This window comes from Abramis brama (assembly GCF_963993115.1).
Source record: "Abramis brama genome assembly, chromosome: 5".
Lineage (NCBI taxonomy): Eukaryota > Metazoa > Chordata > Actinopteri > Cypriniformes > Leuciscidae > Abramis > Abramis brama.
This window is the reverse complement of record NC_139967.1, coordinates 1,873,343-1,896,795: the sequence shown is the minus strand read 5'-3', so window position 1 is coordinate 1,896,795 and position 23,453 is coordinate 1,873,343. Positions and strand designations below refer to the sequence as shown.

Sequence of the window (23,453 nt, the reverse complement as noted above, 5' to 3'; positions counted from 1 at the left end):
GACCTCATCATTTCACTGGATTTCAGTGACGATAATGATCCTTTCACGGTATTATATGCACAGAGAATTCACTCCTAGAAGTTCATTTAAAGAGATAAATCCCCTAGAAATCATCATTTACTCCCTCTCATGTCGTTCCAAACCCGAGAACACAACAGGAGACTTTTTTAAATAATCTTGCTGCTTTTTTTCATTCTTATTGACCACCAGAATACACACTAACCTAAAATGTACAGGATTTTAAACACATTAACAGATAATTACAAATATGTAGTTTTAGTTCCGTTTTACCAATTTCTCTTAGATTGTTAGTTTTCATTGTTATTCATTAGTTTCTAGCCTGTTCGTAGTTCCTTTGAGTCAAGTCATGTCATCTTCATTTATATAGCGCTTTTAACAATGTAGATTGTTCCAAAGCGGCTTTACATTGATAATAGGAAATTAAAGTAACAGAGATTGTTTTGGCTTTACAGCAGCTCTAGAATAAAGATATTGTTCAGCTAAAGTTAGTTTGATTGATTCACTTCTGTCGCAACGATCATTAGTTATTAACTTAGGGGCCGCTAACACGACACCGTTTTAACAGAAATTTTTTTTTTTTATGTATTTTTATTTCTAGTATTTTATTATTATTATTATTATTATTATTTCTAATTCATGCACCAGTGGTAGCATCAAGCCGAATTCCTGTCTTTTCGTTTGAACATCTGACTGGGACATGACATCATTGATTTAGCCAATGGGGTGAGTTTGAGGCGGGGCGACCGGTTTATTCTCTCTCTCTCTCTCTCTCTCTCTCTCTCTCTCTCTCTTAAAATTATAAAGAGTTATGAGATTGTACACTTGAACTCTGGATTGTCCAATCAGCATCCAGGACCACAACTATCAGTTTCATAATAATGAGCATTTGTGCTGTTTGATATCAAATGACCAGGACAAAACCATATCTGTAGAGAATGATTTATTAATTAATTGTAACAGAAGCAAAGTAATACAATATTTTAATCAGCAATCCTAGTTGTAAATCAGTCTTATGTAGTGTTATGGTTGATTTGATTATTAAAGGTGCAGTATGTAAGAATGACAGCTAGTGGTCGAAACAGGTACTGCAGTATCATTCAAAATCTTGGAGATCGTGGTTTCTCCCGCCTCCCGCTCCTCAGACTGGTCGGCGCTCACTCGGGTTGCCAGTTTGAGCACTCGCAACGGGAACGAGCGCGATGGACAATGAAAATTGGCAAATTGGCAACGTGCAGTATCACAGACCAAAACAAAAAGAAACATTCCAGCCTGGAAACGCACATTTCAAAGTAAAATAACTGGCTGTTGAAGTGTTTTTCAGAGAAACAAGTATGTGAACTTAGCATGTTTCCCAAATATCTGCAAACATATTATGGAATTTTTATGCTTTGGTAGAGTGAAAAAGTTACATACAGCATCTTTAATGATCAGCTGTTTATATGAACAGACTGAAACATGCAAAAACTATTTAACATTAAACAGAAAAAAAAACCCATAATGATTGGCCTATTGCTCCGTCCACATATTTTCATGCACATTTCACATGCGTCAAAAACGTGTCCACATTAAGTGTAACTGGAATTTACATTAAAACACACAGTGAGGACTTTGCCGTCTAGTTTCATAACACTGCACACCACTGATATTTATTATTCATCTTTGTGTTTTTCATGGCCAGACGAATCTGCTCCAGCAGATTGTCTTTGTTGTTTGTGATGTTTTTTCCAGCGACCTCCATAAGATCAGTGATCATCTCAGCACTGTAAGAACCTTGAAAAGTGGCATATGTCTTCCTCTTTTCCTCAATTTTATCTGAAGAAACATTAACACACTTAAATCAGAACATTGCATTGTTTTACTCAGGACATTGTAAGATCATAACTTGCCTCCACAGTTGACCACATTAAAGAGAGGGATGTGTATCACGGTTGGAGTGTTTTGGCCTTTGAACACATAGAAGTCCTTCGGTTTCTTTAAGTCTTCATCAGGAATGTTGACCTCAGGGAAAGGGATCTTTAGTTTCTTGCACGTCTCAGCAGCTTCCATCACTGTCTGTGGTAGAAAAACAGTACATTATTGTTTGATTAAAAGGGTTGGACAGACATTTCAAGTTTAAATTTAGTATTCACCAAAATCGTAAGGATGAGAAACCCCCTCTGAGATAAATGAGAACACTAACGGACAGCACTCAGGTATTATAAATAAATATGGTTAGATGAAAACCCATGCTTTTATTTTTAAATGTTTGTTTTTTTGTTTTTTTTACAGCATTTGAAATTATCTGTTAATGTGTTTATTTTAGATTAGTCTGAACTCTGAAAAATCTGCTGTTGAAGAAACAAGTCGTGGGGTTTGGAATAACATGAGAGGGAGTAAATTATGATTCCTAGGGGATTTAATTCTTTAAATTAACTATGAGTTAATTCTCTGTGTGTATAATACCATGAAAGGATCACCGCCACTGAAATCCAGTGAAATGATGAGGTCAATTTGTCTCTCTTCTCTCAGCACTGAGAAATAGGGGGAGTTCAGCAATAGTCCAGCATCTTCATAGTCTCTCGTCTCACTTTCCGGAAGAGTGGAGGGCACTGCTTTATCTGAGGGATCACAGCATTATTATATTATTCACAATGAATTTCTAGTTAGCATCCGTCTATGAGTTTCTGTTCTCACCTTTCATGTTGTGAAGAAAGTCATATTTACTTCCCCAGATCCACTGTTTCATGCATCCAAAAATACTCTTCCAAAGATCTGTAAAACAAATTCTTAAATTCAGTAAATGGTTCTGATACTGTTTTATATTCTGTATATGTTTTTAGTTGACTATACGGTTCTTTGGAGACATGTTTCATGATAGATTCTTCAGATTTAAAGTACATGATTGGATGTCAAAGGTTCTTCTGTGGCATCAGTCTGTTAAAACCATTTTCGTTACCCGTGAATTTTATTTTTTTAATCTATTAACATATTTATTGACATATCACTTAATACTTACTGATATAAAATTATAATTCAACTTTTGGAGTATTTCTTTATTTCTCACTGCACATTTCTTAATATTATGCATAAAATGTGTTTTGATATCATTATTAATAAGGATTGTATGATTGCTGTATAATATCAGTTTTAAAACATGTTCCCTTTCGAAAGGGAACTCGCACTGCGTCGAATGATGCCTCAGGCGTGGCAGGTGTCTGAAATCACTATCAAATCATGGCAATCACATTGACCAGCGACAGCCCATGAATCATTAACGTGAATGATTAGTGTGCGACCTGCAAGTAAAAGGGCGCCTTGCAAACATGACAATCATCTTATCATCTTCAGGGACTGTCTGTTTGAACACTACTTCAGAGATACGGTGAGAAAAAATAAATAAAAATGAAATGTACAGTGAAGGCAGATTGCTTTCGGAAGTGTGCCAACCCGTGCCCAAGGTTTTTGACGCCGGGTGATACACATGAACTGTGCGTTTTCTGCGTGGGAGAAGAGCACGCACGGGAGGTTCTTGAGGGAGCCATCTGTGCAAACTGTGAGCGCTTTTCTTTAAAAATGCTCTGCTCTCGTCTGACTCTCTTCTCGAGTGAAGAGGGTTCAGCATCTGGACCTCGTTGTTCAGGTCCCACTCGTGCCAAGGCAGAGCGGCGACTTGCATCATGGGGCTGTAAACCTCTCAGATGATCTGACGACTGACGAGGGCGAGCTGCAGGTTGATGAGGAAGACTTTTCGCCTACTATTCCTACAGCTAGTGCTCTTCTGGACGAGCAGGAGATGGCTGAGGAGGCGGTGCTGCAGGCTTACCAGGCCAACCTGCTGGGGGATCTCGACCAGGGGGCAGGAATGTCCCCTGAGGCGGTGGCTGAGCTGTGCCGTGCCACAGATCTTGCTCTCTGGGCCACCAAACAAACCGCTGCTTCGATCGGTCGGTCGATGGCAGCGATGGTGGCCACGGAGAGACATCTGTGGCTAAATCTAGCCGATATCGGGGACAAAGAGAAGGCCTTTCTCCTCGATTCGCCGGTTTCGCTCTCTGAACTCTTCGGTACCTCCGTAGAGGTGGTGGTGGGGAAGTTCAGGGAGGCAAAGGCGCGCTCAGCGGCATTTAAACCTGTATACCGCTGAGATCCGGATCCACGCCCAGGCAGGCGGGAGGACCTGGCCCTTCTCGGTCTGAGGATCATAGGCAGGGCCAGCGAGCCAGCGTCACCTCTCGTGCACACCCCCCATGGAGGAGCAGGGCGCAGAAAAGGCATGATTCCCGCAACAGGAGGGATTTGAGAGAGGTTATCCGGAGCAAACGACAGCGTCGGTGAGGGATAACCTCCTCAGAGGGTCATGAAATCTGCCCTCTCCTCTGTTACCGACACTTCTGGTCTTCTTAAGAGTAATTTTTTTGAATAAATACTAAAATGTATCTCTCTACAGACCTCGTTCCCTGTATAGGGCTATGGGGTCATGTCAATGTCATAAGGTAAGGTAAATTTTGGATTATTAAGGGCCCTGAAGTTCCCCTTTAGGTGGCTAGAACTATAGGAAGAAGCACCAGCTGTATGGGCTCTTGTGTTGTGAAACTGTGTTAGCCCTTGGGCTGTTAGCCACCTCAGGGTAGAGTAGTTGGTCTCTCTCTCATAGGATTTTTTACCTGATTTTGACTGACGCTACAACTTCAGATAGATCTTATGTCCGGCCCACGGGTCCATTGGACTTCTTTCCTGAGTACATCGCCCCCTTGAGCTCTGTTTGGATTTTCAGTGGGCTGAGCAATTCTGCAGCCCCTTTGTATGAAATATAATAACTATTTTTCTAGTAGGGCTATGGCTCCTCCGAGCCCTCAGGTAGATCTATACTTGTTGGCTGGCCCTCACCAGGGCCGCCTCTATAGCTGGCCTAGGCTGTGCCAGGGATAGTGAAGGCGTTTCTGCTTAAGCATTTCTGCCTCTGACCCTTCACTTTGTGAATGTAGGTTTCTAACATCCCTGTATGACACCCTCCTCCCATGGGAGTTGTAAGGGCAAGGCCCGCCCCCTTCTCTGCATTCTGGGGCGACACTAATGCAGTGTGGTGCAGAGGCATGGTTTGTAAAGATCCTGGGTTAGGCCTCAATTAGGCCTCCCCGGCAACAATGTGTCTTTATTGGCAGGGTTAGGCCATCTTGCGAGAAAAAACCTCACGAAGAGACTAGGTCTGTCTGTCGACCCTGCCGTGCAGAACTAAGATACGGATCTGGGCCGCCAATTTAGGCTCACTTACCTCGCTGAGTTACAACGCTTGAGCGTTGGGTTGTTGGTGGTTTAGCTCACAAACAAGCCCCACTCCCCTAGGTTGGGCACAGATCAATCTTCTGTCACCCCTAGAGCCACTGGCAGGCCCACACCCTGGTAAACCTCAGGGTGAGGTTGGGAGTATTCCCCTGTGATACAGGGTAGGTCTGAGTACTTCACTTTCAGCTCGGGTCCACTATGGCTCAGGTCGAGCGGAAAGTTCTAGCCTTCACTTGTTTTTAGTCGAAGTACGCTCTCCTGAAGCCAGAGCATTGCCATGAGCTGACGCCCATGCGTACAGATGGTAGGCCCCTGTCACTGGGGCCTCCGTTGAGGCAGAGTGGCGTATGTTGTACTCCCCTTGTTTTAAGGGTACTAGCTCTCTTGCTGAAGTACACTGCCATGGGCAATGTGATTAGGCACCAGGATGCTGTAGATGCTGTTTAAATAGCTTATCTGCCAACGAAAGCTGCGCCGTTAGGTAGTAGGCCTCAGCAGGCCTCCTTGAATGGGCAGCCCCCAAGAGGGCGCTGTAGGCCAGCTTACTTCACGTGGTTGGCCTTGGTGGTTCGGGCAGTTGACTCACTGATGGGTAGTAGTCCTTAAACAGGCCTCCTCAGAGGTGAGTCCCAACATTGTGGGACATACTGTACATCCGCTACCAGGTAGCTAGCCGTTTTAGGCCGCCTGTGCCTGGACCAAATAGCTATGTTGGTATAGTATGGTTCCCAACAGTGTACCTTTGTAGCAGAATTGACTTGCTATCAGCTAGCAGGCCCAACTAGGCTTCCCTGATAGGCGAGTCCCAGCTGGCTGGCCTTAACAGGCCGCCTTAGAACTATCACCCGGACTCAGGGCTCATAGTTACCAGTTGCTATCAGGTAGTAGGCTCCTCAAGCCTCTCTGAAGGTGAATTCCCACTTAAGATGGTTATCAGGTAGTAGGCCTCACCCGGCCTCCCTGAAGGCGAATTCCCACTTACGTTGGATATCAGGTAGTAGGCCTCACCAGGCCTCCCTGGAGGCAAGGGTAAGCAACTGTACAGCTAGCCTGACTTACTATCGGGCAGTAGGCCTCACCGGGCCTCCTTGAAGGTGAGTTCTCACATGCTGTGATTCTCAGGTAGTAGGCCTCACGTGCCTCCCTGAATGTGAGCTCCCAGATATTGTGGCTATCAGGTAGTAGGCCTCACCAGGCCTCCCTGAAGGTGAGCTCCCACAGACTGTGGTTATCAGGTAATAGGCCTCACCAGGCCTCCCTGTGAGTGGTTTCCTAGCGGTGCTGGGTTCAGGAAGCTAGTGGCCTCTTGCTATCAGTTCAGCTGCTGAAGGCGAACTTGCGCCCTGGCTCGACTAATGTGTTCATTCTCTGCTACTGGTTCCCTCCCAGAACCTCTTTTTCTGCCTACAGCCTGGTTTGCCTACCAGGCGGACCATGTGCTTCCCTCACCGAGGGTCACTATGAGCACGCAGACTCCTTAGTCTCGTGAGGCCTCCCAGTTAGATCAGCCCTTAGGCTTTCACAGGCCTCCTCAGTGTTTTGAAATACAAACACTGGGTAGATCCGTGGATCAAGTAGAGAAACTCCCCTCGCTAGCAAGGGTTGGAAAGCACTATGCTGAGTCATACTCTCCGGGACAACCCGTCTCTGAGATCCGGGCTGAGTGGTTCACTGCCAGCTTCGCAGTCCCTTGGGTTGGATGCCTTATCTAAGGCAAGTGTCCAGAAGCTCTGTCTTAGGACAGACAGGAAGTGGCCAGACTAGGTATCTATGTACTGACGCCAGGTCAGGCCGTCCTGGTGGCATTTCGGGGTGAGTACTTTCCCCTGAATAGTGATTGGCTGGGGTTCCTTCGGGTTCCCTAGCCACATTCCCTAGAAGGGACCCCTTCAAATTGGAAGCTGTGGTTCCAGGCACTGTGCAGGCCCAGGTAGGCATTTCATTTAACCATGTTTATGTAGGCTTTCCTGCGAGGCTTATAGCTTGGGCTATGACCGTAGGGAATGCTGTCACTGACAGCCCAGTGTGACCTGAGGGTGAGTAGTTCTAGCGTTTCATTTGAATTTGCTGGTTCTGACAGTTGTCACTGCCACCTGGCATGCACTCCCCTTAGCATGGCGGCGTGGGTATATCGTTCCCCTAGCGTCATTCGACGCAGTGCGAGTTCACTTTCAAAAGGGAATGTCTCAGGTTACGACTGTAACCTATGTTCCCTGAGAAACAGGGAACGAGACACTGCGTCTCCTTGCCATGCCTCGGGGCCTGCCTACCAAACAGTCCCTTCAGACGATAAGGTGATTGTCATGTTTGCAAGGCGCCCTTTTATACTTGCAGGTCACACGTTAATCATTCACGTAAATGATTCACGGGCTGTCGCTGGTCAATGTGATTGCCGTGATTTGATAGTGATTTCAGACACCTGTCACGCCTGAGGCATTCCCCTAGGTTCATTTGAAGCAGTGTCTCGTGTTCCCTGTTTCTCAGGGAACATAGGTTACAGTCGTAACCTGAGACGATATTTAAAGTGTACCTCAAGTATACTTACAATTGTTCCACTTTAGCACAATCAAATATACTTAAGTATATCTCAGACCTTAGCACTATTTCCTCACAATAAAAGTGCATTGAGTATGAAATTAGTTGTTCCAGTTTAGCAGGCTTTAAGTATACCAGTTTGGTATTTCAAAAGTACAATTGCAGGGTATTTTTATTAAGCAAATAAATATTTAAATGTGTTTGTAGTATACTTAGCACAAATACATTTATACATACATAAATCCAAATACATTTTAGTATATTTGTTTTTCACTAAGATGGTGCTATTGGAAGATTTATGGAATCTTACAGTAAAGCACATTAGGTTTATTCATCAGTCTGGCTAGAAAATCAAAAAGTACATTATACAAATCAACACATTGTAAAGACAGGTCAACCTACCAAAATGCTTGAAACTGTGACGACTCAAAAAATTAAACACATCCGCAGTGTATTGTTTTGCATCATCTATTTCAGCGCCTTGCAATTGGTCCGTTTGATAAATCAGCTGATGTTTGCCTTCAGAGATCTCTGAGAAAAGAGGAGAACATGAGTTATTTTAATCTGATGCAGGTTTGTGTATCTTGTGTTAATTAGATGTTTTGCATATTACTGTTTCATCAATTATGGCGGTTTCCATTACCAGTACCAGCTCAACTCGACTCGACTTGACTCACCTCGTCTCAGCTCGGCTAGCTTTTCGCTCCGTTTTCCATTGCAGATAGTACCTCCACAATAGTACCTGGTCGTCATAGCAATGCCGCAGGAAACTGCCGTGACGTAATCTTCTACGCAACACACACCCGCTACCCACACACACAGGACAATGGAGGAAATCGCGTCTGGCGCGTGCAATGATGACGCAGTGAATTGTGACGATTCTCTCTGACCAATCAGCAGTCTGCCGTGTTTTCACGTCACATTTTAGTATCGCCTCAGCTCGCTCAGAACCTCGCCGGAGGTGATATGAAAAAAAGTACCTGGAAGCAGGTACAGGTACAACTTTTACACAGTGGAAAACCAAACAAAGTCGAGTCGAGTCTAGGGGAGCTGGTACTGTGTAGTGGAAAAGCACCATTAGTTTGTAGTTTAATGTTGCTGAAAGGCCATTTAAGATACATTTTCTAGCACACTTTTGTGTAATCTTACTGTTCAGCTCTGTTCTGATGGATTCATCAAGAGCTGACGGATCTTTGCCATTCAAAACCGAGAGATTCATGTCCACAAGATCTACGAGCACCTGGTGACATTCGACTATGGGAGGGGAGTTTGACTCTTCTGAAGAAAACAGACCTTGAACAAACATGAACACAGGGCAAAATGTCTTGAATATCAAGTGCTTTCCATCCCCAAATTTATGACATTCAGATATCAGGTGTTTTAAGGTGACACTCATCATTATAGCTCACTTTTATTTTTCATCAGTAAAGAGTTTAACTTTTTATTCCTCAGCAGGAAGCATGAACAGATCATTAGACACAAAATAATAATAATAATAATAATAATATGTTTTATTTATAAAGCAAGCTCAAGGTCACTGTACAAGAAGATTACAAAAACACAGCATTAAGCATTAGTATGCATCACATAGGACATACATATATACATATACAATATACAGTAACAAAACAGCAGAACACTAAACAGAGGAGGGTTGGAAATACTGTAAGAAAAGATAGGTTTTTAGCTGAGTATATAGTAGAACTGTAACAAAGAGTTAGAGGAAGAGAATTCCAGAGTTTGGGAACCACAGCACTGAATGATCTTCCGCATATACCACAAGAGATAAATCAACTTGTCAATAAATTAAAGATGTAATAAATGCTTTACCTTCCCTCGTTTCCGTACGCATCATCATTTCTGGTTGTGTTTTAGATTTATCTTTTAAATGCTTTAATAACTCTGGGGGGGGGAAATCAAATAGAATTACATGAAATTATCACATGATAATGAAATGACTCAGCTTTAGACAGAACTGAATCTTAAGAACAAATGAAGTTGCACCTTTCATTTTTTCCCAGATGAATTTATGGATCTCGTCTTCATCAGCTAAAGCGCTGCCGCACAGACCTGCAGAAAACACATTTAAGTTTAAAAGTGTTGTGACGTAGCCTGGGTTTCCACATGCTGCCTTGCGCGCAGCGCAATTTTATTCACGCTGCTAGGCAGCCTGGACACCATGGACCAGATTTTCCCCTCAAAAAGGGAACCAATCACAGAACGGGGAAGGAGCAGCAAGACGATGACGACGTCTATGCGACACACCGAAGCAGTTTGTTTATATCTATGGATCCATGTCTGTAGAGTGTCCATATATACCTTCTACCCTCATGTTTGTCTTGCACAAACGGCAATATTTGCTGAACGCCATCGTGTACACATAAATCTCTGACCCATCGTCTTCTTCCTCGTCGACTTTCTGGCGCTCTACATACGTCATCTGGTATAATTGAAACGATTGGCTATGAGCTACGTACAGGCGCATTTGATAGACATTCGTAGCGCCCAATAAACGGCTCTGGGCATTCGTAAACCACGCCTCAAATACGAGAAAATGAACATGTGATTCCCAGACCACATCTCAATGAGACGAGGTCTGACGTTAGCCAGGCTAGTTGTGACGACCTCTGCTGTTGATTCTGGGAATTGCTGTTGGTACCTGAGCCCATAGATATCCATATAAAGGCTAGATGTCTTAAGGCGGAGTCACTTCCGGCATCACCGGCGGCCATCTTACCACAGGGAAGCTATGAATTAAGGTGAGTGATCAGCACGCACACAAATCCTCTTATCTCGCTGAAATATTTACGGATTTACAAACGGTTTGGTTTCTTACAAACGTTATTAAAGTGGCTATAATTCTTTCATATGGAAGTCCATTGTTATAATTATTCATATGTATGCAGTATCATAACTACATCTCTGACGTTTATAACAAACCAAACCGTTTGAAAATCGTTAGAAAATTGAGCAAGTTATGGTTATTTAAAAGTACATGCACCATGTTACGAGTGAGCGAGCACCCTGTGGTAAGATGGCCGCCATGTGCGGACGTCGACCTCCATTGGCCAGCAGCGCGCACGAGACATCTAGCCTTTATTATATGATATCTATGCCTGAGCCCACTAATCACCTCAATTGCCAGTCAACTGGAAACACCTGTGTTCGTGCCTTAGATGTGGCTTAAGAGATCACCAATTCACCAGAGAGGAGCACTCTTTGGTTTTGGACTTGGGTTGTGTTGTATTTTGTTACCTTTTTCATTTGCATTTCTACTTCAACACTGCATTACACTTCAACCCTGCATCTTGCTTTACACACTGACCTTACTGATGAATACAGAGACACTGTTATTTTCTTTAATTGTTTTCATTTTATTATTTAGTGTTGCCTTTTTTTTGTAATTAAATAAACATTACTTTTGAGTCTATAATTTGGTTTTCGTGTGTCCCTTGTTTTTGTTGCTTCCCTTGAGCCAAGGGTCGTAACAGTGTTCACAATAAACAAAAATGTATAATTTTTAAAATAAAATGCGTAATACAGATATGAATGAGAAGGTTTATGTTGAAAAGCAGCACCTCAGTGTGTTGGTGAATTTGCTTTTTAATGATTTTTCAGCATTTCTAATTTTAATGCTTTATATTTCAGTTTTGACAGACCTGGGCCCATATTTAAGCTTCTCAAAGTGCCCTTTTAGTCTTATGTGCTAATAATTCATGAAATTTACTTTCAAACTTTCAAACTTAATTATAAAACCAAGTTATCACATTTCTTAAGGCTAAGAATCACTCTTTCTCCCCCAGTTATTTAAGACAGCTCGAGAGGTCTAGGAGTTGCCAGTAGGGGCTTGTGAAGGCACTGAGGAGACAGAGACCTGCGCAGATCTTTCAGGAGAGGAAGAATGTTTTTGAAATGTTTGACGACGAGCAGTTAATCAAACGGTATCGTAATCTCTTGAAAATTATTTATTGTCAAATGTGTGTTGAATGTAAACTTTCACTATTCAATGTAAATTCATCTGAGAATATTCTTAAATAAGGAAATCTATTCAGTGATTTGTCCATAACTATGTCGTCATCCAAAATCCCATTTGTGGCACAGCAAAGCATTGTGAATCATCTCCAAGACTGACACTTAAGATTTAGTCCTACACTTCACTTAAATTACAACTGAGATGCTTGATAACTAACTTTTAAAAGCTGCTCTGAACCAAGAATTGTTTTACTCTTACTGTAAGTCAATTCTTAGCAGTGTTCTTGTGAGTAATTCTCAGAGGCTTGATAAATGAGACCCCTGATCTCCAGATCAATCCCAGATACTATTGATCTGTTATACACTATTCTCTAATTCAGGTCAATGTACAACGGAGAATCAAGAGAATGTAAGTTGGTATTATGAATATTAATAAACTCTCCTGTCACAAAGTTTGTTACCTTGCAGGTACAGCATGTCAATCTCAGGCTGGTTCTTGATCTTACGGCCATTTTCAAACTTGCTGCCAAAGTTGGATGTTTCCACAAACGCTCCAGTGAGGGAATAACCGGCTTCATGTGGAGTGATCTCAAACCAGGGGTCTGCAGACAGAAACACATCCATATAACAGCTGACACAAACACAGTAACTCTGTATGTCTTACACACACACACACAAACACCTACCTGCATCTTTGCTCTGTTTGTATTCCTTGTCGATCACTGTGTAGATTGGAAACGGGTCTTTACTCTGCTGGTTCCACTGATCTGAGAGTGTGTGTTCGTCTATCTGAAGAGGAAAAAAATATTTCTTCAGCTGTTATTTATCATGTTGGTGTAGGAGAGACCTGGGACAATTTATTCAGTCACAATCAAGCTCAAGTGAAAAACACCTGCTAGTGTAACCGGTTCTCGTTACCCGTTCTGATTCTATCCAGGGTCTCCGGCCTGGAAAGCTAAAGACCGCAGTCTCTATTGTTAATCTTGAGATCAGGGGAGTGAGGTTTACACACACAGCTCTCATTGGCCTGCAACAGTTACACTAGGAATCGTTTATAAATCTCAGATTTTCAATAGGGTCTCAGACTTTTGACTTCTATATTTTTTTCCTACTATGGAAGTCAGTGGGGTCCATCATCAAATGCCTGGTTACCGTCATTCTACAAAATATCTTCTTTTGTGTTCAGCAGAAGAAAGAAATTTATACAGGTTTGAATCAACTCGAGGGTGAGTAAATAGGGGCTTTCACACTGGGTAGATCTAGGAACTGGCCGCCAGGATGGTTCCCAGAGAACTAATGGTTCCCATAGGAAAGTTTTCCTGGTTGCATTAGCCTCATCAGTAGGAACTCTGAAAGATAAGACGTATATTGTTGTTGTGACTTTTATTTTGACGGCGCTGAGAACGCCAGAGCCCTGAGCTCACCATGCTCACATTCTCCATGTTCATTAGTTTACAATCTGTCTAAAACATTATTAGATAGAAATGTTATACCTAGAAAGTAGACAGTAATGAAGAGTTATTAGCGTATGGCGTGTGTTTGTTGTCCAGTGTTGCTGAGCAGAAATACATAATCATGTTTCTCTTGGTTCCCTCAGAGTCACGTTGGACTTTCTCCTCAGCGTAAAGGTTTAGAGATTCATCTATCACTGTTTTACATGAGTAAATATACAGGCTATAATCTGTGTGTTTACAGAGCTTTTTAAAAACTGGCGGGTGCTGGTGTTTCACGTGCGTTTGGCCAATCAGCGAACATTAACATCACAGATAGTTCCTATAGAGAGCCTAAGTCCCTCCCTTCCGCTTCCGGGTCATGGGACCTTATTTCGGAAAAAAATCATCTGAGAATATTCTTAAATAAGGAAATCTATTCAGTGATTGGTCCATAACTAAGTCCCTCCCCTCTGCTTCCGGCTCATGGGACCTTATTTCGGAAAAAATATGTATGGTAGTCAATGGCGAGAGACAACATATCTTTTTATTCCATCTGAACTGTGCCCTGAATTACACATATGATGTTTGTCAATTTAAAAGATAATTATGAAAGTCAAGAAAGTCGCAGTTTGTCATAAAACAGAAGAGTAACATTTAGTTTTATGTGAAAATCGCTCAAGGAACTACATCTCTCGTCTCGCACTATGTACGTCACAAACATGTGCAGTCTGGTACAAAACACTCAGGCATGACCGCGTAACGTTACGATTATAACATAAGACTATAAAAAAAAATTACAGACGTTAGCTTCAGTAAAGTTAGCTTCATTCATTGAGAGAAAAGGTATGACGTTGCATGTGCGCCTTTTGGGTTTGTAGTCTTTGTAATTACGTATTTTCACAGTCTTATACCTCAACAGTTTTACATCAAACTGTGACTTGACTTTCTTCAAACTTGACAAACATTCTTGACTTTAAAATGTATCTTTTAAATTGACAAACATCATATGTGTAATTCAGGGCACAATTCAAACGAGATCAAAATATTTGTTGTCTCTAGCAATTGACTACCATACAATATTTTTCCGAAATAAGGTCCCATGGTGGTCCACCGGAAGGGGAGGGACTTAGGCTCTCTATAGCGCTGGTTTAGACTGACTCTGAAGTACGAGTAAATTAGTTCCTCCAAAAGAAGTTCCTAGAACTAAAATCATTCCCAGTTCCTGCGGTGCGAACACGCCGACATCCGGGAACTACCGCTAATAGTTCTAGGAACTGTGAAAAGGTTCCTCCGCTGCGAAAGCCCCTAATGATGACAGAATTTAAATTATTAAGTAGACTATTCCTTTAAGATCATACATCATTGAGGGTTGTGTTATGAATAGTTACAGACCTCTTTCACAAAACCTGTAACGAACATCACTGCCCAGACGTCAGTCAAGCTGAATATGTCTTTCTCCTTGTGATATTTTCTCAGTTTAGCAAAAATATCTCCCCAGCTGACTGCAGGACCGCTGAGTCTCTGGATGATCTTGTCTTTCACAGTCTCTAGTTTGGTGGACCAGTCTGGCTCCTGATATAAGGAGGCCATGCACCTTCAAAGGAACAACATATGCTCTCATTTATGACATTCAACCAGTGTGTGAGTGTGTGTGTGTGTGTGTGTGTGTGTGTGAGAGAGAGAGAGAGAGAGAGAGAGAGAGAGCGTGCGTGAGTGAGTGAGCGAGTGTGCGGGTGTGTGAGTAAGTGTCCGTGAGTGAGTGTGTGCCTGAGTGTGTGTGTGTGTGTGTGTGTGTGTGTGTGTGTGTGTGTGTGTGTGTGTGTGTGTGTGTGAGAGAGAGAGTAAGCGTGCGTGCGTGTGTGTGTGTGTGTGTGTGTGTGTGTGTGTGTGTGAGTAAGTGTATGCGTGCGTGTGTGAATGCGTGCGTGCGCGTGTGCGTGCGTGTGTGTGTGTGTGTGTGTGTGTGTTGTTTGTACCAGGTGGATCCAGAGACTCCGCTCAGATAAAGCACACAGTCCAGAAGACCTGTTTTCTGGAGTTGATCCAGGGATCCCAGCAAACCCACCATGGCTCTTTCTCCTCCTCCAGATCCCAGTAATGCAATGTTTGGCACCTCATGCTGAAACGCAGATTGATTTAGCAAACAATTGATGTTCATCAGGTACAACACCATTTATAAATATCCAGACAGATAAACAAAGTATAATATTACCTCACTGCAGTTTATCTTAAGTTTCTTCAGGCTTTGTAGAACATCATTTCTCCTTCTGGCTACAAACTCCTTCTCTTTCTTATTGAGAGAGTGTTCGATTCTCACTTCACTGCAACGACAGACAGACCAGTGATGAATTTATACTGCTATTTCATATATTTTAGAAAAGTTATTGTCAGAATTATCCAGTTTTAAGCTGTTAATTGTGACGCAATATGGTACTTATATATATAATGAAGTGCAAAGATTTAATCATAGGAGTCTGAGCATTATTACCTTTCCTGGGGTTTAGATCCTTCCATCTATAAAACAACAGAGTCAAACATTAAAGTTAAAATCTTTCATTACAAAACTAATAGGGAACATCTTTTGAAAATCTTGACAGTTGGTTGATAAAAATTAGTCATACCTCATATTTCTTTGATAACTTTAAACTAAAAACTAACGTTAAAACATATACTTGCTGTTACTGTATAGTCTTGTAAAATCCTGAGGCTTTACCAATATCAGCACAGCAGCCGTCGACTCTCAGATCAGACTGAAGAGGCTCTTTTATAGGACTCTGTAGGTCTAGATATCCCATCTGAGGTCTTGGTGTCTTTGGTGCGTCATTACAAATTACTGATTATGCAAGTAATTAAAAGCAAGAGATAAGAAAAAAATAAAACCTATCAATCAGACAAAGGTTTAAACAACATGGCAGGTTTTGGAGTTTGGAGAAATTTGAAATCGATTGAGAATAACAGTAAGATGAGAGTTTATTTTGTAAAAGTCCACATGTTCAAACCTGTCCAAGAAACATAAACATTCACATAGCCTCAAGAAATATTGTATAATAATGTGATGCCACTCCTTCAGTTATTAAGTCGTTATTTCAACATAATGTCTCCTTATTTCGACATAAGTTGTTATTTCAACATAATTTCTGTTATTTCGACATATTATCTCGTTATTTCGACATAACTCGTTATTTCGACATATTGAGGTGACATTAATCTGCATTAAGCCACATTAAGATGTGAGGTTTCAATGGAAACCTGTGGAGGTTTCAATGAGGTTTCATTTCAATGGGAGGAAAATGCTTAACGTGTAATAAACGTTGCTGGGCTCATCTGATTTAAAGTAGCCTATAGCCTACTTTATTATGATTTTAGTATCATAATGATTAATAAATGCACTCACGATTATCCCTGAACTTGATAAATGTTGCAGATATGTTTTACTATGCACAAACAAATGCCTTTCAACTTATGTGTGCAAAATTCTGAATTAAATGAATGTGCAGCAATTTCTACAAATAGAGAGTCTGTAGGCCTACTATATTGTAAAAATAAGAGAATTTAGTTTCATATTTGCTAAAATATTATAATGTTATTTCTTTTCATCTATGTTGACTATGAAAAGTAAACAGCATGAGTAATATATGGATGTGCCATATATCGGGAGACATGGAGTGGGTCAGACATGATTTTGACCACTTCATTAAGTTTTGTTGTGTAGAAAACCTTTCTTTAAAGTGAATTTCGTTTTGTATAAATTGTATCTTAATTTTAATACATTTTTCATCAACCAATTGCCTGGATTTAATAAATATAGCAGAAAATATAGCAGACAATAAAATCATGACATGGAGGCGCCAGCGCGCTGCGGTCACTTGCATTGCACGTGAACTGGAGCGCATCTCATCATAAATTAACCGAAACTCAGTGTATGCCTCACAGACATGAGAAATATCTAGAAAGCTTGAAATGTCTTTAAACGAACTAATTTAAAATGAAAAGAAATAGCCTACTCTCTGATTATGTAGCCTAATCCATTGTGTGCATTTCTCTCTATAAACGCATTCACTACGGAGATGGGGATTGGCAACTTCATCTTTGCAGCCGACACTGACACAGAAAACACTAGTTTATTAATAAAAATCAATGCACGCGTTTCACCGGATTTACAAATGTAAGATGTACATTTGTAAATCCGGTGAAACGCGTGCATTGATTTTGTTGCACGCACACATATTATGTCGAAATAACAAGATATTATGTTGAAATAGCATTATTAATAATACTAAATATTTAAGAATATTTGATTGAATGCTGAATGTTGCGCTTGTTCGATTTAATCAAATTAAAACTTTAATTATGATAATTAAAATAATTGAATATTAATTATTGAGTGGCAAAGTTTTGCTCATTTATTAATAGTATTGATATATATATCAATATATATATCTTCAATATAGATCAATATATATATATATATCTTCTTCCAGAACACCAGTTGTTAGTCTACAAGGATTTCCGTATACCCACTTAAAAAAACGTGAGGATACGTAACGACTTCGTTTTGTGTCAAAACTTTCTCACTTTCATTCATAAATTCACCCTGTCTATGTTTGCGAAGCGACACGGATCGAATCGCGGAATCCAGTCACAAATGGAACTTGCTGTGTAAAGCAGAACGTCAAGGAATTTGGCCATTTTTGAATGAATAAATTAAAAGTAGGGCTGTACAATGAATCAAATCTCGATACGGACTAGTGTCTGTGAATATTAAAGTTCAAAGAGACTGCAATTATTCTATGCGTCTCTGGGAATGAGCGCTCAATGTGTGCTCCACTACACACACACACTGAAGCACGTGTGACGCTTGTGGTGTTACCTTTCGTAAGGGAACTCCTGCTGCATCGATACTAAACGCTTTGGGGAATACCTTCGGCATGAAGCATCTAAAGTCAACTATGAAATTATTCCAATCTCATTTGGTGTAGCGTCATTGTGTCATTCGTGACATTGCATGTGACGGTGATCCAGAAGCTATAAAGGGTCACAGGAACCAGGAAATGTTAGCTTCTGGTCTTCAGCAAGTTCTATGTCAACCTGTTTGTCTTATTTGGTGTTGTCTGTCACTCTGATAAAGAAATAAATGTCGAATAAAGAGAAACTATTCAGGCAGTGTGCATCCCCTTGCCTGCGTTAAGCGAGGGTGATACACACTCGCTTTGTGTAGTTTGTCTGGGAGTGGAGCATGCACAGGCAGCGCTAACCTCTGCTAACTGTGAACAACTGCCCCTAAGAACGCTCCGCTCCCGCCGGGCCATGTTTGACGAGACTGGTCAGGCTCGTGCTCCCCATGGATCAGGTGGCATCTGCATTCATGGGGATCGCAAAGGGAACTAGCAGATGATGTTGAGACGGCTTCGGCCCTTTCTCGACATTCTGAAGCTAGCTCCATATGAGTTCCATTCAGGGTGAGGAAGCACACATAGCGGCCATTTTTCCATTTTTCCTGTCGGGCATCGGGGACAAGGACAGGGCTTGTCTCCTCGATGCCCCAGTTTCACCTTCTAGACTTTTCAGCAACGGAGTCAATAACGTTGTCGATAGGTTTCAGGAGGCGAAACGACAGTCAGCCACATTTAAAGAGCTCATCCCCCGGCGTCGTTCCAGGTCTCGTGGGTCTGCTGCCAGGGGGCAGTCCCATGAGGCCGCCGCCAGCTCCTCACACCTGCTGAGACAGAAGGAGAGTGTTGCCTCTCGTGCTCCCCCTCAAAAGGCCTGGAGCCAGAGGCAACACCCTCAGTCGAAGCCTTCCAAGCTGAAAACAGATCTGAGGACTGTTATTCAGGCAAGGAAGGCTTCGGCTAAGAGGCCTTGACGTGAGACTCGGGCCTCTGAGGGTGTCCCCCTCCACGTGGGCATTATAAAACTTCGCTCCGCGGAGCCCTCAGGAAATCAATGTTGCTTCCCGCTGTCAAGTGCGCTTCGGGACGCACACAGTATTCCTATAACATCTATGGCCCTGACACATTCGCTACCCCTCACGAGGACTGTAGAAAAAATTATTCGGTTAGTTCCTGCAGAAAATTGCTTCAGGTCACCGAAGAAATAAATACAACACCTGATGTCAGCCCTGAGAGACTGATCCCCCTAGTAGATTATTTAGACACCTGAAAGGGTCTTCAAAATATATCTCAGTGGGTCCTGAATACGGTTGAGAAAGGATATAGAATCCAGTTCCAGTATAGACCACCTAGATTTAGTGGTGTTACTCGCACGCTGGTATCTCCTGACTAAGATCAGGTGATGGAAGAAGAAGTCCAGACCCTCTTAGCTAAGGGGGCCATAGAATATGTGCCCCCCCCCCCCCCCCCCACCAGAGGGAGTCCGGGTTTTACAGCCGGTACTTCATAGTTCCAAAAAAGGATGGTGGGCTGCATCCCATTATAGATCTTAGGGTATTGAACAAATCTTTGAGGAGATTCAAGTTTAAAATGCTAACTATACCTATGATCGTTCAACAAATCAGATTTGAGGACTGGTTTGTAATGATAGATCTTAAGGATGCATATTTTCATTTTCCATCATCCCACATCATAGGAGGTTCCTTAGATTCGCTTTTGGGGGAAAAGCTTATCAATATAGGGTTCTTCCTTTCGGCCTAGCCTTATCCCTTCGCACCTTCACTAAATGTATGGACGCGGCCCTTGCTCCACTGAGACTTCAGAGACCTTTTTAAAATTTGCACCCTGTTGACTTCAATGGGGCAAATGACTTCAATGACTGCAAATTTTAAAAAGGGGATAACACGGTGTAGGCAACACCGATTTTTGACGTTGTTCTCTGTATTGACAGCACTTCAAATTTACAAAAAAATGAGTTCAATGTTAAAATTGACCGGAGTTCTCCTTTAAATTATATAGATGACTGGCACATTTTGGCTCAGTCGAAAGAACTGGCAATTCAACATTGAGATGTTGTTTTGCGTCATCTGAGGTGCTTGGGGTTGAGACTCAATGTGAAGAAAAGTTCCTTTACTCCTCTTCAGAGGACTACGTTCCTGGGAGTAGAGTGGGACTCACTCACGATGCGGGCACAATTGTCTCCTGCGCGTATAAATACTATCTTAAACACAATGAAGAGTATTAGGTTAGGCCAGGCCATCACTGTCAAACACTTTTAAAGAGTTTTTGGCCTTATGGCTGCAGCTTCCACCGTAGTGCCGTTTGGTCTACTCCATATGAGGGCCTTGCAGTGGTGGCTCAGGACCAAGGGGTTTTCTCCTCTGGGAAACCCCTTTCGCATGATCAGAGTTACGCGCAGATGCCTTCGTTCTCTCGTCATGTGGAAGAAACCATGGTTCCTGTCTCAAGGCCCGGTTCTGGGAGCACCATGTCAGAGAAAGACTTTGACTATGGATGCGTCCCTCACAGGCTGGGGTGCGGTTATGGAGGGCCATTACACCCAAGGTACTTCTTTCTTTCTTTCTTTACTTTATTTATAAAGCACTTTACAACTGCACCTGCAGACCAAAGTGCTGTACAATCAGCAGCTTAAAAAACAAACAACATATAGATATGACAACAGATACATAAGCAGATACATAACAACAGATACATAAGCAGGTGCTATCCCATGCACTGCTTTAAAAACATACAGCAGAGTTTTATATTTTATCCTAAAATCCACTGGTAGCCACCTGAGAGAAGCTAAGATAGGAGAGATGTGATGACTTTTCTTAGCACCCACTAGCAACCATGCTGCCGCATTCTGAACTAATTGCAAGCGTGATATAGTGGTCTGACTGGACCCTACATACAAAACATTGCAATAGTCAAGGCGGGACAGAACAAAGGCGTTAATAACCTTTTCTAAATCTTTCATCGACAGAATAGGCTTTAAACGTGCAATAGTCCTAATCTGGAAAAAGCAACTCTTAACCACGGCATTAATCTGTTTATCAAATCTCAGATCTGGGTCAAACACAACACCTAAATTTTTTACTTTGTCATGGCAATAGTCTGACCATGTGCCAAAATATTTAACAACATCGAAGCTTCCTTTGGCAGGGCCAAAAAGCATAATCTCAGTTTTACTTTGATTTAACTGAACCAAATTATGAGTCATCCAACTCTTAACCTCCTCCAGACATGCCAGCAGTGAATTAGAACCACAATTCTCTTCTACTTTCAAAGGGAGATAAATTTGTGTATCGTCGGCGTACAAATGGTAAGACATGCCATATTTTTTAAAAATCGAACCCAGAGGCAACATGTACAAGGAAAATAAAATTGGGCCAATAACAGAACCCTGAGGAACCCCACAAGTGACAGGTACCGTTGATGAAACAAAGTTGCCATACTTCACTGAGAATGCTCTATCTGAAAGAAAGGACTTAAACCACTTTAAAACTGTCCCACCTATTCCAACCAATTGGGATAGCCGCTTCATGAGAATAGCATGGTCTATAGTATCAAAAGCCGCACTCAAGTCCAATAAAATTAGAGCTGCAGCATTACCTGCATCTCGGATTAAACGAAGGTCATTAACGACTCTCAAGAGTGCAGACTCTGTACAATAGCCTGCCCTAAAACCGGACTGAAATTTATCTAAGATCTCATGTTTACTTAAAAATGACATCAGCTGTGCATAAACCACCTTCTCTAAAACCTTAGATAGGCAAGGAAGCTTTGAGATGGGCCGGTAATTCTTCAGTTCACAAGGGTCCAAATTATGCTTTTTAAGAAGTGGCTGAATGACCGCTTGCTTGAGGGCCGTTGGAACAATCCCATTATGAAGACTACTGTTAATAATAGAAGCAATACTTGGCCCAACACAATCCACCACTTCCTTAAGAAGGCGTAAAGGAACCACATTACAATCATTAGATGTAGGCTTCAAACGAATAATGATGTCTTTAACTTGCGCCACTGACACCTGCTCAAAGAAGTTAAAACTCGTGACCCTATCTGTCAACAACACAGTCTCACCCGGCAGTATATGAAGACTGGATCTAATCTTCTCCACTTTTTCCATAAAAAATGTCTGAAACATTTCACATGTTTCCAACGAAGGAGTTAAAGCAGAACTGCCAGTTGGTTTTAGAAGTCTATTGATCGTCGTGAAGAGGGCTGAAGGGGCATTGCATTTCTGTGCAATGACACTGGAGAAATAGTTTTGCCTTGCAGTTCTCACTGCAGCCTGATAGTCTGAAAAACGCTGCCTCATAATTTGAAGAGAAACCTGTAGCTTATCCTTTCTCCATTTTCTTTCAGCCTTTCTGCATTCCTGCCTCAAAGAACGAGTAAAATTATTAAGCCACGGTATTGACTTACGCTTTGGTTTCCTAACTTTATATGGGGCCACTATCTCCAAAATATCTGAGCAACCAGAATTAAACAATATCATCAGCTCATTTGGGTCCACAGAAAGAGGAGAAGAAATTATCACATTTACAGATGCAGAGGAGTTATATACCTCAGTAAATTCTACAGCCGTTGATGACGTAATGAGACGAGTACAAAACACATCTGTCTGAAGCAAATTTGGTTTGCACGGCATACAGGCATTAAAAGTAACAGGCATATGATCAGACAAAACATCATTACCAACTTCAATATTACAAATCTGAAGGCCCAGCGACAAGACCAAATCCAAAATATGGCCCTGTTCATGGGTAGGACTTGAAACAGACTGCTTGAAATTAAAAGATTCCACCAATTGTAGAAACTCAGAGACCATAGGCTTATTCGGACAGCACACATGAATATTAAAATCCCCAAGAATTCAAATATTATCACAGCTTGACACAATATGGGATAAAAACTCTGAAAACTGCTGAATAAAATCCTTATTGTACCTTGGTGGTCTATATACCAGAACACACATAACAGCTTCCCAAGCATCACACATCATAACTTGGGCCTCAAAGCTCTGATAGTTCTCCGTCGACAAAAGCCGACATTTAAATCTCCTCTTAAAAACACAAGCAAGTCCCCCACCACGACCAGAAGTTCTAGGGGTGCTAAAAAATGAACAGTCATCTGGAGAAAGTTCAATCAAAGGATGCATTTCACCGACGTTAAGCCAGGTTTCAGAAATAAACAAAAAATCCAAATCAGATCGTGTATAAAAGTCATTTAAAACAAATGTTTTGTTTGCGAGTGATCTTGCATTAACCAATGCCATTTTCACTGTACCAGTCTCCAACGGGAGCAGCGAAGTTCCATCCGAGACCACAGT

General features: G+C 41.8%; 3 protein-coding genes across 4 annotated transcripts in view; 1 reads left to right on the top strand and 2 right to left on the bottom strand.

Moving 5' to 3' along the window:
• LOC311083523 (cytosolic phospholipase A2 gamma-like) overlaps positions 1-23,453 on the top strand; it is a 251,611-nt gene that overhangs the window by 114,181 nt on the left and 113,977 nt on the right. The window lies entirely within an intron of this gene.
• Positions 1-23,453, bottom strand: part of LOC311083525 (cytosolic phospholipase A2 gamma-like) — a 138,597-nt gene that overhangs the window by 47,947 nt on the left and 67,197 nt on the right. The gene's annotated exons all lie outside the window — the stretch shown is intronic.
• Positions 946-16,210, bottom strand: LOC311083583 (cytosolic phospholipase A2 gamma-like). Of its 2 annotated transcripts, none has more exons than XM_084115195.1 (15): positions 15,937-16,210; positions 15,712-15,737; positions 15,436-15,544; positions 15,200-15,342; positions 14,616-14,817; positions 12,477-12,579; positions 12,252-12,392; positions 9,823-9,888; positions 9,649-9,720; positions 8,968-9,111; positions 8,221-8,349; positions 2,695-2,772; positions 2,464-2,618; positions 1,908-2,073; positions 946-1,833 (listed from the first exon to the last, which is right to left on the bottom strand). In XM_084115195.1, the coding sequence occupies exons 2-15, from the start codon at positions 15,735-15,737 to the stop codon at positions 1,643-1,645; spliced, it is 1,725 nt and encodes a 574-aa protein (XP_083971321.1). In that variant the 5' UTR covers positions 15,937-16,210; the 3' UTR covers positions 946-1,642. The 2 variants fall into 2 exon arrangements, with proteins under 2 accessions (XP_083971321.1, XP_083971322.1); XM_084115196.1 differs by having other exon boundaries at positions 15,845-15,963.